This window comes from Henckelia pumila, chromosome 4 (assembly GCF_033568475.1).
Source record: "Henckelia pumila isolate YLH828 chromosome 4, ASM3356847v2, whole genome shotgun sequence".
Lineage (NCBI taxonomy): Eukaryota > Viridiplantae > Streptophyta > Magnoliopsida > Lamiales > Gesneriaceae > Henckelia > Henckelia pumila.
In genome coordinates this window covers 7,410,936-7,427,948 of record NC_133123.1, presented here as the reverse complement: position 1 = coordinate 7,427,948, position 17,013 = coordinate 7,410,936, and the positions used below count along the sequence as shown (strand labels likewise).

Sequence of the window (17,013 nt, the reverse complement as noted above, 5' to 3'; positions counted from 1 at the left end):
AAATATGAGTAATATCATAGTTGTAAAAATTATCGAGAGACTAAATTGCAATATTAAATGTCGAAATTAAAAAAAAAGAAAAAAAAGTGTAATATATATATACCATGTAAGGACAATTTGGACAAAAAAAGATGGTGTCCTATGTTGTCATAGGCAGATTCTTTATCTATACTATTATATAATTTCTCCCAATATATAAAAAATCTCCTCTTTAGACACCCTTTTTTTTTTTTTTTTGCCAAAATGGCCCTTATGTGATATATTACACTTTTTTTTTCTTTGTTTTTTTAATTTCAAATTACAGATTAGTTCCTAATAATTTTTACAAATATTACTTTTATTTGAATATAAATCAAATTAATTACAAAAATAGTATACAAGCACACAATGTATACATCAATACACTAGTATTATATAAAAGGTTGAGTGTCTTATGACACACCAAAAATCATCTACCAATTCTACCATTTTTGTCCATCCTTTTCTCAACTTCTTTTTTCCACTAACCCCTTCCATATTTTCTTCAACCAATATGTATCATGTTTGTTTTTATGATTAGTTTCGCACGTATGTATCTTAAATATCAATTTGATTATATTAGCATATTAAATTTATATTATCTTACCAATAATTAATTTTTAATTACTAAATAATACATTATTTCATAACGCAATTACGTGTGCTTCTGTCGCTAGAACTAGTGAAAAATACGCACACATTGCGTGTGTAGAACAAATGTTTTTTTTGTGTGTAGTTTTTTTTAAAGCAAAATATGAAATGAGCTAGAGATTTTTAGTGGGACGACAAATAAGAAAGATAATTAAGAAATTAGATATTTTGATATTCTAAATTATTATTAATATATAGACTCATCTATTATATAGGCATATACTACTACGTAGTAAAATACGTAATGACAAGTATGTCATTGGGTGAAGATTAATAGTATCAAGCCCATATTTGGGCCATATGCGGGGTACATTTTCTCAATTTAGCCCATACCATCCTACAAGTTAAATCCGCTCAACCTTTTGGTCATCCCAATTCCCAATTCCCAAGCCCACAACCACCCAAATAAATATTCATAGACTTATACATCCTTTTTTAAAAGTTAAATACATTTCATGCATCTATATTATCTAAATATTAAATCGATTTCTTTCCATTTTAATGGAAGTATACTCTTGAATTCAAAAAAAAAAAACTTATAAGGAATTTTTACTAAATTTTAAAATTAACTAAATAATTTGTTAATCATAATTAATAACTTAAATGTAATAAAAATTTCAATAAATTAAATATATTTAAAATAATTACTTATGTTAAAAATTCGTGCACACAATAATGACTTGCTAGTATTATATTATAAAAAAACTCAGGTACATTTACTTATCGTAAGGATTTTATGTTTGATTTTTAAAAAAAACACATGACCTAAATGAATATAAATTTCTTCTCACAAAAAAAAAAATGAATATAAATTTACATATGGTGTTTTTTATTTTTATTTTTTTTTTTATTTTTATTTTTATAGATGTTGATGCAATTATTAATTATTAATTGCAGCTCATGTGATATGAGTTCTGAATTCTGAGGGCTATAATTGCAGCTGGAGTAATCATTGAATAAACCATGAACGTGAACCATATATATATCTTGACTGTTATCTCAACCGACGGAGAATATCCTGAGTAATTATTTCAAAATCCATTCGGATTTTGGATTTTTGAAAACTTTTTGCACAACCCAAATCGCAAAATCGATTGTATAAAGCCAAATATTTATTTGCTCTCGAAGAGAATAGAAGGGAAAATTTTCTTTTTTAAAAAAAAATGGCAGGGAAGCAGTGCTGTGAGAACCCACCAACCCTAGATTCCAGCAGCGGAGTGGGTCATGTGAAAGAATTCGGAGGCCTCAACTGCTACATCACTGGGCCTGCTGATTCCAAGTTTTCAGTGGTATTAATCTCTGATGTTAATGGTATGTGCAATTTCTTGAAAATTTTGATCGTGGGCTGCTGCAAAGTTTCAATTTTTCTTCTTGGATTGTATGGGTATTTAATATTTTACAAGTGGGCGATCTGTGTATTCAGATTTCGTTTTTGTTTCTTTTTCAATGATAGCTTTGTAATTTAGTTTGTTCCCTCTTTTGATTTTTTTTTCTGGTCGATTTATGCAGGATATGAGGCTCCTAACTTCAGGTGCTGCTTCTCTCTGTTACCCATTTATCTCGTTATTGAATGTGATTTTGTTCTGTGTGTAATGAGATTTTTTTTTTTGGGAACAAAGAACCCCTTGTGGATTTACCCTTTATTATGCTTATAATTCAGTTTTAAGTAGCAAAAAAGATTGTTTAGTGATATTTGACGGAAAATTAAGGATAACATAAACTGTCATTGCATATATTAATGAATTCAAGAAAATTCAACCAACTGTATGCTACTATATTCTTATGTTTAGATTGAAAGTACTGCTTGCACAGATAGACATTCATTTAGCTTGTTATGATTTAAATTTAAAATGTTGAACTTTGTATGGAAATCATATAGCTATTTTCTGCCTTGAAGGAAACTTGCGGACAAGGTTGCTGCAGCTGGATTTTATACGGTCGTCCCAGATTTCTTCAGGGGAGATCCTTATGTTCCTGAAAATGCTGAGAGACCTATCTCTGTTTGGATTAAAGATCACGGGCCTGTGAGTTATCATTTATTGCCATATCATAATCAGTCAGCTGAGCTGGCCTCTGAAAATTTACTTCAATATTGATTATCCGGCAGTATCGGGGATTTTATCTCTTATTATTTAGTATTGGCTTGATAGGATCAAGGATTTGAGGATGCAAAGCCAGTTATTGAAGCTCTTAAAAGCAATGGCACATCGAAGATTGCTGCGGCAGGCTTCTGTTGGGGAGGTGAATTGGTTCCTTTCCACTGTCAATAAACTAACATTGCTCTTATTTCAGCATTGGAATTTGTAAAATCTAATGAATGTCTCTTATTTTGGTTTCAGCCAAGGTGGTTGTGGAACTTGCAAAGTGCGAGTATATAGAAGCTGGTGTGCTGCTACATCCTTCTTTTGTAACCGTGGACGATATGCAAGGTACTAAAATTCAAGTTACGGTGTATAGTGCGCGAGCTAATCAAAGACCTAATAACAGGCATGGGAGGGGGGCAAAAGTTACATTTCTTAGTAAATTATCCTGAAACTTTCGATATTTTAAGTTTATATATATTGGGACTTCTTCTCTCTCTTGAATATAATCGAACGTGGATCCATAGTTTTTATTGGCTATCAGCGGTGAAGCCAAGCTGAAACACAAGTACTTGCTTATCCTTTTCTTTGAATCACAAATACTTGCTTATCCTTTTCTTTGAATAATTTTTTGAAAATAATCCGCAGGAGTTAAGGTTCCGCTTTCGATTCTTGGAGCTGAGATCGACCAGATGTCTCCGCCAGAGCTTGTGAAACAATTCGAAACCGCTTTGAATGCTAAACCTGAGGTAATCAACTACACCCGCTTGTAAATAGTTTCTTGATTTAAATTTCTAAACTTGTCTTCGCCAATTCCATCAGAGAAGAGCCTTTACAAACCTGAGTTGGATGGATGGTTTGTGTACCACTCAACACCCAAACCAATTCCGATTATAATCGAAAACCATGAAATAATGGTAATCTTTGTTTTCAGATCAACTGCTTCGTGAAGATATTCCCCGGTGTCGCGCATGGATGGTCTGTAAGATACAAGGAAGAAGATGAGCATTCGGTGAAGAGCGCGGCAGAGGCTCACTCCGATATGCTGGATTGGTTTACCAAATATCTTAAATAAGTTGGAGTACTCTTCTATTCTTTTTTGTAACAAACTATGCATACTCTGGACCAGTTTTATGAGTAATATGTTTGTGTGTAATTTTCAGCTGCACAGATATCCTTCGAACTTATTCACTTCCCACCACGGTTGAAATTCGAACATACGCATATATGCTCCTAAAATTAATAAATATCCCAATTAATAAATATCACAATTTAATTCTTACCATTATATTTATTTAAACATAAAATTAACAGTGGTTGATTAATTTTATTATATTTTAAAAAGTTCACTAACTCAAAATGTTGAGTTTCAAACCAGATAGATTTTGACCATGCATAGAATATATGGTCAAAATCCATCACGATCAGATTTAATTTACCGATTGAATTTCAATGCAATAATATGTTTTCTCGGTGACTCACCCTCCCCGCTTCACCGGAGAGACGATTATATTTTTTTTCGTTTTTGTCGGCTTGAAATTCCTTACAAATCAAAATCCATCACGATCAGATTTATTTATTTATTTGCTCTGGACTTTTAAAATCAAAGCCGCCACAAGAGCGTTCGATATTGAAGGTTTATTTGCACTTGACTTCTAAAAGGGGGGGAAAAAAAAAATGGCAGGGAAACAGTGCTGTGAGAACCCACCAGCTCTAAGCTCCAGCAGTGGAGTTGGCCAAGTGAAAGAACTGGGAGGCCTCAGCTGCTACATCACTGGCCCTGCCGATTCCAAGTTTTCCGTCGTCTTGATTTCCGATGTTTTTGGTACATCCACTTTCGTCGAACTTTTTTTGATCCTGGGCTACTGTAAAGTTTCAGTTTTTCTACCTGGATTGTGTCTCCGCACACTGACTCACTTGTGCTGTGTTCCGAAATTAGATCTTGATTTGGAATTTATATATATGTGAAATCAATTAATGAATCCTTTAAACTATTGATTTAATTAGGTCGTGTTTTTTTTTCTTTCTTTGGTTTTGTTATTTAAGTTTGCTCCCTCTTTTGAAATTTTGCTGGTCGATTTATGCAGGTTATGAGGCTCCAAACTTGAGGTGCTGCTTTTCTCTGAGACCCGATTGTCTCATTATTGGATGTGATGTTCTTCTGTGTCTTTAGTTTTATTTAGGTGGTAAAATACCATTTTTTATACAGGAAATTAGAAGGTAATTTGAGGTATTGGTGAGTATCGAGGGGTTGCAATGCAATATAAGCGTAGAAATTAAATACATTATCCAGTAAAAGGTTGAGCGAAATGATTTTGATATAAATTCAGTGACGTTTGATGGAAAAAAATGTGGATTGTGGTAAGTACCCTGCAGTTGCGTATATGATGGAATTCAATGGAATCTCCAACAACTGCTGATTACCTTAAGTGAAATATGTGCTTGCGCAGATAGACTTTCGTTTAGCTATGCTGTGACGTAAATTTTTAGAATCTCGAACTCTATACGGTACACTCGTACATGATATATTGATTTTCTGCCTTGAAAGAAAACTTGCGGACAAAGTTGCTGCGGCTGGATTTTATACCGTCGTCCCAGATTTCTTTGGGGGAGATATTTATGTTCCTGAAAATGCTGAGAGACCTATCTCTGTTTGGATTAAAGATCACGGGACTGTGAGTTATCGTTTATTCCCATTGCATAATCAGTCGGCTTTGCCTCTGAAAATTTACTCAAATGTTGATTATCTGGCAGTATCATGGTTTTCATATATAAATATTTTGCTCTGGCTTGATAGGATCAAGGCTTTGAGGATGCAAAGCCAGTTATTGAAGCTCTTAAAAGCAATGGCATAACTAAGATTGCTGCAGCAGGCTTCTGTTGGGGAGGTGAATCGGTTCTTATTCACTGTCTGAATTAACATTGGTCTTATTTCAACATTGGAATCTGTAAAATTAAACTGAGTGGTTCTTATTGTGTTTCAGCCAAGGTGGTCGTGGAACTTGCCAAGCACGCTTATATACAAGCAGGGGTGCTGCTACATCCTTCTCTTGTAACTGTAGAAGATATTCAAGGTACTAAATTTTCGAGCCAAATTTCTACGTAAAATGCCTGAGCGAATCAAAGAGTTAATAACAGCCACAAGCTAGAAGGCGAAAGATACATCATTACGTAAATTAGTCATGAAAATTTTATTATTATAAGAAGTTGTGGGCACTTTGTATCTCTCTTCTGTGTAATCCGTTTGTGGATAAACAGTACGAGGGGGCATGGCCTGTAGTTTTCACTGGCTGCCGCGGTGAAACTTTACTGAAACACAAGCGCGCATTCCTGTCTTTACATAACTGTTGTAATGTTATAACAATTCTCAGGAGTGAAGGTTCCGCTTTCGATTCTTGGAGCTGAGACTGACCATCTATCTCCACCAGAGCTTGTGAAACAATTCGAAACTGCTTTGAATGCTAAGCCTGAGGTGATCGACTCAATCGAATCACACATTTCAATTTTACACGCACTCGCAGATAGTTTCTTGATTTAAATTCAAAATTGTTTTCCATCTGCTGCTGTGCTGTTTCATCCATCCTAATGATTTTCTTACCTTTATGTACACCATGTCTTGTTAATTCCATCAGAAAAAAACCTGTGCGGAATGGTTTATGTAGCTGTGTGTGTATATGATGGTAATCTCTGTTTGCAGATCAACAGCTTCGTGAAGATATTTCCGGGAGTCGCGCATGGGTGGTCTGTGAGGTACAAGGAAGAAGATGAGCATTCAGTGAAGAGTGCAGAAGAGGCTCACTCCGACATGTTGGATTGGTTCACCAAACATCTCAAGTGAATCGAAATTTCGACGAAGCATCTTATGACTTATATAAGTTGGGTGTACTTTTCTATGTTGTAATGAACTATCTGGATACCTGGAACCAGTTTCATGAATAATTTGCTTGAATCAGTGGAATCTTCAGCTGCCCATATTGCTGCATCATTCAAATGCATGTCTTGAGTCGAACTCGAACTCGACGGCACTATTTAATCGTTATTATTTATGTTTTTTTTTTTTTTTTAAAAAAAAAGCTATTTTAAATTTATAATATTATTTTTAGGGAGAATTTGTGATAAATCCCTCATAGTAAACTCGAATTCATCCTCAGTCCCCGTTTCAGACATTATTTGTTCTCAATCCCTGATAAAAGCCTGCTCTTTGTTTGAACTCCCTATTTGGGTAAGTTTACAAAAATGCCCCTAAAATGATTTATGAAAAAAAAAACAGGATTGTTCCACTGTAATCGTTATTTCCCTCTGTTTCTTCTTCTTGATTCTCCTCTCCCGAATCTTTTCTTCTCTCAATCTTAAACGTTTAATCCATCAACCAAAGTCGCAGATCTGTGTTTACTCGGGTAATGTTGAAGATCTACATTGACGTGGGTTGAGGGAATTTCCCATCTTTGTGCTGAAACGGAAATTTTCACATATTTGCAGGTTAGTTTTTAGATTTGAAATCTTATAAATTTGGAGTGAATAAATTATTGTCACGGCTTGATGTATGACTTACAAATTTAAAATGTTGAATTGATGGAATTGTTTGAGATTTTTTATGATTATAGAGGTGGTGTTGAATTTCCGGGCATCACGTTTGTTTTACAGATTAGCTTACTAATATCAATTTTCACGTTTGTTGCTGGGAATGCAGTTCATTTCACGAGTTTTTGTGATAGATTAGCTTATATTTCGTATTGTTCTCGATTATAATGTTTTAATTCTTAATTTTGGGGTTTTAGTTCTATACTATTACATTTATACTGTGATTTAATTTAGTAGACTTAAAATCTAGTATTCTGAATTTGAAATTTTGTACTGTTTATGTGTAATATATGATGAAAAAATATATTATTACTTCGATTTATTGTATTGAAGAGCATTCCCCTTTTGTAGTTTGAGAATGAAGTTTTACAGACTAGCTTACCAATATCAATTTTTACGTTTGTTGCTGGGAATGCAGTTCATTTCATGAGCATTTGTGATATATAAGCATATATTTCGTATTATTCTCGATTATAATGTTTTAATTCTTAATTTTGGGGTTTTAGTTCAGTACTATTACATTTATATTGTGATTTAAATTATTTGAATTAAAATCTAGTATTCTGAATTTGTTATTTTGTACTGTTTGTGTGTAATATATGATGAAAAAATATATTATTGCTTCGATTTACTGTATTGAAGAGCATGCCCCTTTTGTAATTTGAGGATGGAATCTGGAAGTGGTCCTTGCAATCTTTCATTTTTGGGTTGCTGTAAATTCAAGAAGCAGCTGTTTGTCATATCAATTTTCAGTGGTTGTAGCTTGACGGATGTTTTTTTCTAGTCTGAGCAAAAAATGTGCAGAAATATCTCTGGAATCCACTATGCTTCAATACGTAGCTCCACTGCATAAGATGCTTGTGTCTTTGAATGATGATGATGATGTCCTTAATATGATTCATCTTCATATGTGTGTAAAGCTTACGACGATTGAATTGAGGGCAGAGAAAAGAAATGAACAGTTCAACAACTTGAATGATGGGAGGTAAAATTCATTTACTTATTATTAAACGTATATTTTCATTCTCCTATTTCGATATGTTTAGTAACATATTTAATATAAAAAATTAAAGGTAAAATATTGTATATTGCTTTGTATAAATTATCAATTAGTTGCTTGAAATCAAGATTTATTTTTAGTCATTATCAATTTGTTTTTGTGGTTATTGTTCTTTTTTATCTTATTAAATGTAAATTAAACTGTAAGGGTTTATGAGGAAGACACGCAGTCGAAGAGTGACAACGAGGTTGAACAGCCCCCTTGCGCCAATACTATAGATGCCTAGATTAATTGTATTCATGGTGTAGGACAAACATTCAAAGGTGCTGGTGAATTTAGGAATTATTTGAAAAACTTTTCTGTTGCCACAAGACGTTCATTTATGTATGTAAAAAATGACAGCGAGAATGTAATTGTGATTTGTAGTGAAAAGAGCTGCGGTTGGAGAATTTATGCTTCGAAACATAAAAGAGACAATCTATTTGCCATCAGAAAATGTAAACTGCAACATAATTGTGGTGAGAATAATCTACGTAGCAGAGGGCATCCTAGAGCCGATGCCTATTGGATAGCGAATGTTGTGAAAGAAAAATTAAGAGGGGAGCCCTCTTATCATCCGTGTACAATGCAGATGGACTTGCAAAGAGATTTCGGGGTAGAGTTAGAATACCGCAAAGTGTGGAAGGGTAAAGAGTTGGCGATGCATGATATTCATGGCACAGATGAAGGATGCTATGATAGATTAAGATGGTATTGTGATGCTGTTAAAAATACTAATCCTGGTAGTGTTGTAGAGTGTGAGATTGAACCTTTGACTAAAAAATTCAGACGGTTGTTCATTTGTTTTCATGCATGTGTCGTCGGTTTTGTTAGTGGTTGTAGGCCATTGATATTTTTGGATGGTACTCATATAAAGAATAAGTATAAAGGATGCATCTTAGTTGCTGTGTCGAAAGATGCGAACGATGATCTTTTCACAATTGCTTATGCCATAGTAGATGCGGAGAATGATGCGAACTAGGATTGGTTTTGTTATCATTTGAGTCGTGTGCTCCTTTACTATCAATGCATTCCATTCGACGAGTTCACATTTTTCTCGGACAGACATCCCAGTATCATCAAGGCAGTGAATCAAGTATTTGTTGGGAGTCACCATGCTTATTGTTTGAGACATTTAGTGGATAATTTCGTTAAGCAGGTAAATTCCAAATTACGAATCCTTGAGCAATTTTAATTTAAATTTCTCATATTATCTGATAATTTTAAGCTGGATCTAAATTTTTATTAATCTTTTTAGGTGTTGAGAAGTTATCCCAGACATAACAAAACACATTGGTCTTCGGTATTCAAGAAAGTTGCGTATGCTCCGTCTTTTCAAGAGTACGAGCAACATATAAACAATATATTAGAGTCAATGTCACTTGCCAGAGGGTTTATTGTAAATTCTGATCCACAGATTTGAGCCAATGCATTGTTTGTTGGCAATAGATGGGGTGTTATAAATAACAATATAGCCGAGTGTTGGAATAGTTGGGTTAGGCCAGCTCGTCATCTGCCTATTGTTGCTATGGTTGATCACATACGTGTGCAGATAATGAAAATGATGCACCGACGACGTGAATCAACTCTGTTCATGACCAAGGAATTAAGTCCAAGAAAAGAAAAGTCTGTTGTAAGCGCATATATGGAATCCCGAACATTAAGAGTTTAGCGGTCGTGTGATTGGAAGTTTGAGGTTGTTGATGGTGAAAAGTCATTTGCCGTGGATTTAGTGGATATGACTTGTTCATGCAGAGTTTGGCAGATCAATAAGATTCCGTGCAAGCACGCCATTTCTGCCATTGAGACAAAATCTCTGTCTGTGTATGATTTTTGTGACAAGTATTTCAAGATCGAATCGTATCGCACTGCGTACAAAGGACATATTAATCCTATCCCAACCTTTGACATCAGTGAGTCATGTGTTGCTGAATCCGATACAATCAAGCTCCTTCTGTGCGTAGTCAGCCCGGTCGCAGAAGGACGAAGAGAATACCATCGCAAGTTAATACACGTGTCTCAACATGTGGTCGTTGTTGTGACGCCCGGGGCTGAGGAGGCAGGGAGTGATCGCCGGTACCAAGAGGTTGCACGGAAAATGAGTGGCTCCTAGTAGGCTTCTAGGCGGAGGGAGACATGAATGAACCAATCCCGTGCCGGAATGAGAGGGGATTCTGAGACTGTGTAGGTATGGGACTACATAGTTGAGGAGGGCTTAAAAGATTTCATATGTACTGCTCATATCAAGAAGGTGCATCTTCTTTTCGGGAGCTCATCATGAAACGACCCTAACTCTATAATTAATAAATAAATATGCGGAATTTTTTTTTTTTTTTATATATACTTACTAAATAAAATATGCACATATATGCCCATACATACATGCACAGAATAAAAAGATTTAAAATAAATAAATAAATAACTTAAATAAAAAATTTCATTCTTTAAATAAAATAAATATCTGAGTCAAACATTTAATTAAAAGTACTGCATAAATAAAATGATTAAAAATTTGCATGCACTGACAATATTCAATAAAATATTCAAAACTCACAACCACTGAAAAATAATATAAAATGTGTAACATGCTGACATAATCAAAAACATGCAATGTGACTCAGACATCTAACACGGTCACGGGGTCACTGCATGTCCGCTCATATGTCCTCGCCGCCGGTAGGAGCTACATCCTCCTCTACGAACTCACCTGCACCATACCAGTGTAGTGAGCCTAGAGGCCCAACATGCTAACATAACAAGGGTTTAAAATAATTTAAAACAATTAAATATTAATACATAACATATACATGAATGAACATGCTTAGAAATATCATAACATATCATAACTTAAATTAACTTAAATAACATACTACATAAATATTATTGAGCAAATAATTTTCTAACATCGCATGGTTGTATCCGTAGTGTAACCTTAAATCATACATTAAATACTGATCAGCGTGGAAACCAACGTACGTGGCGGTGACGAATCACCTCTTAAATTGGCAGTAAACTGCCCTTCAATAGTTCACATATGGGGACGAATCCCCCTTAAATTGTCACACTACTTCAACTTCCAACATAAAATATTTTATTATTGCTCAACCTTAAACATTTAATTATGCATAAAATTATTTCATGAATGCATGTACTTAATTAAAAATGTGTGTCCTTCATATATATTTAATTTAATTTCTTACTAACATATAAATATTAAAATAACTTCAATGCATAAAAATAATTAAATATATAATCAGGACACATGCAAATTTCTCATGGATTGTACTGGACTGCTGGCCCTACTCTCAAGCCCAATTACTTAAATCTGGCCCATTATCATGTTTAATCCCAATAAAATTATTCTAAGCCCAATTAAATAATTAAAGCCCATTAACAACCAATTCTGGCCCAATGGGCCCAAAAGCCCAAAGACTGGCCCAATAACTTTCACGGGCCCTAAAGCCCATAAAAATTATTGGACTTACTTAATTAAATTAATTTAAATCCCAAATAATTAAAATCAACCCAAAATAATTAAATGGAGCCCAATAATATTTTAAGATTTAATTAGGCTCATTAAACCTTTAATTAAACTTAAAACTTAAAAATAAAAATACCCGAGCCCAACTAACTTAACCCGGACTCGGACCCAACTAACTTGACCCGAGACTTGACTGACCCGACCCGGACCTAACCACCCGACCCGGACCCTTCAAACCCTAAAACCCGAACTGCCCTACCCTCAACTCCCCTCGGCCGCGAGCAGCAGCCCTTCTAGGGCTGCTGCCGCCCTGCTCCGGCCGCCCCTGGCCGGAGCCCCGCCGCCCAGACGTAGCCCACGTCTGGGCGGTTCGAACCTGGCCCCTAAACCTAACCCATGCAGCCTGGACCACCGAACCCGAAGCCCATTTCCCGAAACCCTAGACTGTGCACCAAGGGAGGCCGATCCGCACCAGCCGACTTCCTGGGGCCGTTTGGCTCGAGCCACTCGAGCCATTCGGTCCAGACCCTCCTCACACTACCTAGGACTCTGACCATCAGCCATACCAGCCATGGTGGACCTGAAAACGTGAACATGAAAAAGGAAAACAAGGAACCTTGCGCATAAAACCGAAACAACCGAACCATTTTCTGAAAAACTTGAAATTTTTCGATGCATACACAATCCACACAACATAATATCTGATAGGTACGAAAAATGGAAGAAAATCATGCCTTGCACCGAAGAAATCGATTGAGCAACGTACGTAGAACGTTTCCGGGACGACGGGACGACGAACACTCAAAGTTTCGAAGGAACTCGGCTATGAAACCTCCTTGGAGATGTCTGGCCGAAGAAGATGATGAAGATGGTGGGGTGAGGCGGCTGAGTGAAGGGAATCGGTTGTGGGGTTTGGGTAGATTAGGTTTGGTTTTTGTTTTAATTAAAATATAGGTTAATTAAATATAGAAAAAAGGTTTTAAATATAAAAATATACAACTTAATCTTTCAAATAAAAGTTAAAATCTGATAACACAATTTAAAAATATAAAAATCCCGAAATTACAAATTAAGGGAATTTTAAAAATAATTAAAAGTCATTAAAATGGCTAAATTTGAATAAAAATGGACTCCTAAAATTATATAAAATTAAATACTAAAAATTTTGAGGCAAAAAAACTCAAAATAATATTTTTGGGTGAAATTATACCAAGTGGAAGTCCACAAATTGGTGTATTAGACGAGAAACAATCACATCAAACAACTCTCAAGTTTGGAATTCAAAAAATATACCACAATAGTATACAATGATTGTTAGTGGACATCCACAAATGGTGAATTATCAATGTATTTCTCCTACACCATAGACAAAGTGGGGCACAAGCCATTACAAGACAACCACTTGGGTGATGGTTCCATCAATCTCTATAGATTGAAATATCCTCTTCACTTATGTCATGCAGCGTATTATACCATCTTGGAGCATGTTCACAAGAACAAATCATATTGTGCCGTATTTCGGAAGGATTATTCTCAATTTATATGTAATTGTTCTACATAAATGACATTTTGATCCAAAAACACTTCCAATAGGAGAGTGAGATCCTCATGTCACACAATGGTTGTCCTACAATCAGAACGAATTATTCTCTATTAAGTGACGATTATCCCATTATTGTTTACTAGTTGTGCTCGATCTCAGAGTCTCGTGTTATTATAGATGAGTGGAATTATACCAAGTGGAAGTCCACAAATTGGTGTATTAGACGAGAAACAATCACATCAAACAACTCTCAAGTTTGGAATTCGAAAAATATACCACAATAGTATACATTGGTTGTTAGTGGACATCCACAAATGGTGAATTATCAATGTATTCCTCCTACACCATAGACAAAGTGGGGCACAAGCCATTACAAGACAAACACTTGGGTGATGGTTCCACCAATCTCTATAGATTGAAATATCCTCTTCACTTGTGTCATGCAGCGTATTGTACAATCTTGGAGCATGTTCACAAGGACAAATCATATTGTGCCGTATTTCGGGAGGATTATTCTCAATTTATATGTAATTGTTCTACATAACTGACATTTTGATCCAAAGACACTTTCACTAGGAAAGTGTAATCCTCATGGCCCACAATGTATGTCCTACAATCAGAACGAATTGTTTTCGATTAAATAATATTTATCCCATCCATGCGTACTAGTTGTGCTCGATCTCTCACTGACTTGTTTTTAAAGATGAGTGGAATTAGAGTAAATGATAGTCCTTAAAGACGAGAAAACATCATATTAAACAAGTAATGAGTTTGGATTTCGGACAATATAGCCATATTATATACATTGGGTGGCAATGGACATCCACAAATGGTGCTCTTATTGGGTCATGATCAATGTCTCTCTCCTACACCTTAGACAATGTAGAGCACAATACATTACTAGACAAACACTTGGGTGATGGTTCCACCAATCTCTAAGGATTGAACACACCTCTCCACTTGTGTCATGCAGTGTATTATATGATTTTGGTGCATGTTAACATGGACATGCCTTATTGTTCCTCATATGAAAAAGATTATTCTTCATAATTCAAAGATTGTTCCTAATACATGACATTTTGATCCAAAGACACTTTCAGTAGGAAAGTGTAATCCTCATGGCTCACAATGTATGTCCTACAATCAGAACGAATTGTTCTCGATTAAATAATATTTATCTCATCCATGCGTACTAGTTGTGCTCGATCTCTCACTGAATTATTTTTAAAAATGAGTGGAATTAGAGTAAATGATTGTCCTTAAAGACGAGAAAAAATCATATTAAACAAGTGTTTGTCCTACAATTGGAACACTTGGGTGATGGTTCCACCAATCTCTAAGGATTGAACACTCCTCTCCACTTGTGTCATGCACCGTATTGTACCATATTGGAGTGGAACACTTGGGTGATGGTTCCAAATTCATATTGGATTGTTCTACATAACTGACATTTTGATTCTAAGATACTTACACTAGGGGAGTGTGATAAAATACTTGCAGCCAGTCGAGCACGATATGTGTCCATCTTCACTGTATTCTGATATTCCCACATCTCAGCCGAGTCACGGGCTAGACACTCTACCTACATGCATGCAAAAACACCACAATCAATTTATATGTAATTATTGGAGCATGTTCACAAGGACAAATCATATTGTGCCATATTTCGGGAGGATTATTCCCAATTTATATGTAATTGTTCTACATAACTGACATTTTGATCCAAAGACACTTCCAATAGGAGAGTGAGATCCTCATGTCACACAATGTATGTCCTACAATCAGAACGAATTGTTCTCTATTAAGTGACAATTATCCCATTATTGTTTACTAGTTGTGCTCGATCTCAGAGTCTCGTGTTATTATAGAAGAGTGAAATTATACCAAGTGAAAGTCCACAAATTGGTGTCTTAGACTAGAATAAATCACATCAAGCAACTCTCAAGTATGGAATTCGGAAAATATACCACAATAGTATACATTGGTTGTTAGTGGACATCCACAAATGGTGAATTATCAATGTATTCCTCCTACACCATAGACAAAGTGGGGCACAATTTTTAAACATACTTACATACTGTATCTCCATAAACCATAAAAGCATACAAAGACTATACATGTTAATCAAAGTTGTTTTTCAGCATTCCCCTTTCGTGACATAAAATACTTGCAGCCAGTCTTGCACGATAGGTGTCCATCTTCACAGTATTTTGATATGTCCACATTTCATCTGAGTCACGAGCTAGACACTCTACCCACATGCATGCATAAACACCACAGTCAAGTGTTTCACCTTGATGACGCATACGTTCCCTCAACACAGCGGAGTCGTGTATGATGAAATTTGAATGATGACGAACCCAACCAACCAAAAAACGTGCCTTCAAAGATAAATATTATCAAAACACATTTATACAATTCACATAACATGACACAACGAAAACTCACCAACGTTCTACATGCCCCTAGGCTGAACGAATTGGGAAGTGAATTCCACATTTTGAACACCCCTTCCTTTGCGTGAAACACTAGCAGAAACCAATGCGCTCTGCTATTGAAACATCTACTACTAATAAATGCGGAAAAAAAACTTTTTATTTTATTTTATTTTAATATACTAAAAATAATACTATACATATACGCCCATACATATATGTATATAAAAATAACATACTTTTCTTGAGTAACCTAAAAAAAATATTAAATAAATAAATCTTTAAAAATGTTTCATGCATCAATTTAAAATTATAAACAATACTGCTGAAAAATCTCATACGCGAAAACAATAGTAAAATAAATCATGTTTCAAAACTCAATGCAATAATCTAAATAACTGCGACGGTCACGGGGTCCACTGCTCCGTGAGCTCATACGTCATCGCCACCGGTAGGAGCTACATAGACATCATCATACTCACCTGCACCATATAAGCATAGTGAGCCTAGAGGCTCAACATGTCTAATCCTTGATAACGAGGTTTAAAATAATGCATCACATAATCATACTAATACATATAACTTACGTGGACATGCATGCATGATCTTAAAATAAATGCATCATAAAAATTATTCATCATCAGTCGTACATACATCATAACTAATCATACATAACATAATTGAGCATGTCATAATCATAAAAACTGAGTATGGTCATATCCATGAATGTGACTAATAACTGTGCCGACTGATCAGTCTAAGAACCATCGTACATGGCGGTGGATAAATCCACCTCTATGCTGGTAGTAAACTACCTCTGTGCCAGTGGTAAAACCACTTCTATGTCGGTAGTAAAACTACCTCTGTGCCGGTGGTAAACCACCTCTGTGCTGTCACACCACTTCAATTTCCATAAAAATATTTTTCATGTTCAATTCTTAATCATAAACACATCATAAAATATTTCATGTATGCATGCACTTAAAATATGTCCGTAATATATATATAATTAATTTTAATAATAAATATACTTATACTTAAAATAAACTTCATGCATAAAAAAAAGAATTAAATATATATTCCGGACTTAGTTAATTTTCATGGGTTGGTCCAGACTGCTGATCACTCACTCTAAGCCCATTAAACTTAGATAAAATCCAATAATCATATTTTAGCTCAAATAA

At 35.1% G+C, this 17,013-nt stretch overlaps 3 protein-coding genes across 3 annotated transcripts; all 3 read left to right on the top strand.

Moving 5' to 3' along the window:
* The first annotated feature begins 1,607 nt into the window (after positions 1–1,607).
* LOC140862984 (endo-1,3;1,4-beta-D-glucanase-like) lies at positions 1,608–3,918 on the top strand. Its single transcript, XM_073266046.1, has 7 exons — positions 1,608–1,980; positions 2,179–2,200; positions 2,567–2,693; positions 2,820–2,910; positions 3,009–3,098; positions 3,399–3,499; positions 3,685–3,918. The coding sequence occupies exons 1-7, from the start codon at positions 1,833–1,835 to the stop codon at positions 3,823–3,825; spliced, it is 720 nt and encodes a 239-aa protein (XP_073122147.1). The 5' UTR covers positions 1,608–1,832; the 3' UTR covers positions 3,826–3,918.
* Positions 3,919–4,211: 293 nt separating this feature from the next.
* Positions 4,212–6,722, top strand: LOC140862983 (endo-1,3;1,4-beta-D-glucanase-like). The gene is made up of 7 exons (XM_073266045.1): positions 4,212–4,575; positions 4,838–4,859; positions 5,299–5,425; positions 5,548–5,638; positions 5,735–5,824; positions 6,122–6,222; positions 6,448–6,722. Exons 1-7 carry the CDS (start codon positions 4,428–4,430, stop codon positions 6,586–6,588), a joined length of 720 nt encoding a protein of 239 aa, XP_073122146.1. The 5' UTR covers positions 4,212–4,427; the 3' UTR covers positions 6,589–6,722.
* A 1,463-nt stretch (positions 6,723–8,185) lies between these two features.
* On the top strand, positions 8,186–9,352 carry LOC140860432 (uncharacterized). The gene is made up of 2 exons (XM_073263447.1): positions 8,186–8,316; positions 8,734–9,352. Exons 1-2 carry the CDS (start codon positions 8,186–8,188, stop codon positions 9,350–9,352), a joined length of 750 nt encoding a protein of 249 aa, XP_073119548.1.
* The last annotated feature ends 7,661 nt before the right edge of the window (positions 9,353–17,013 follow it).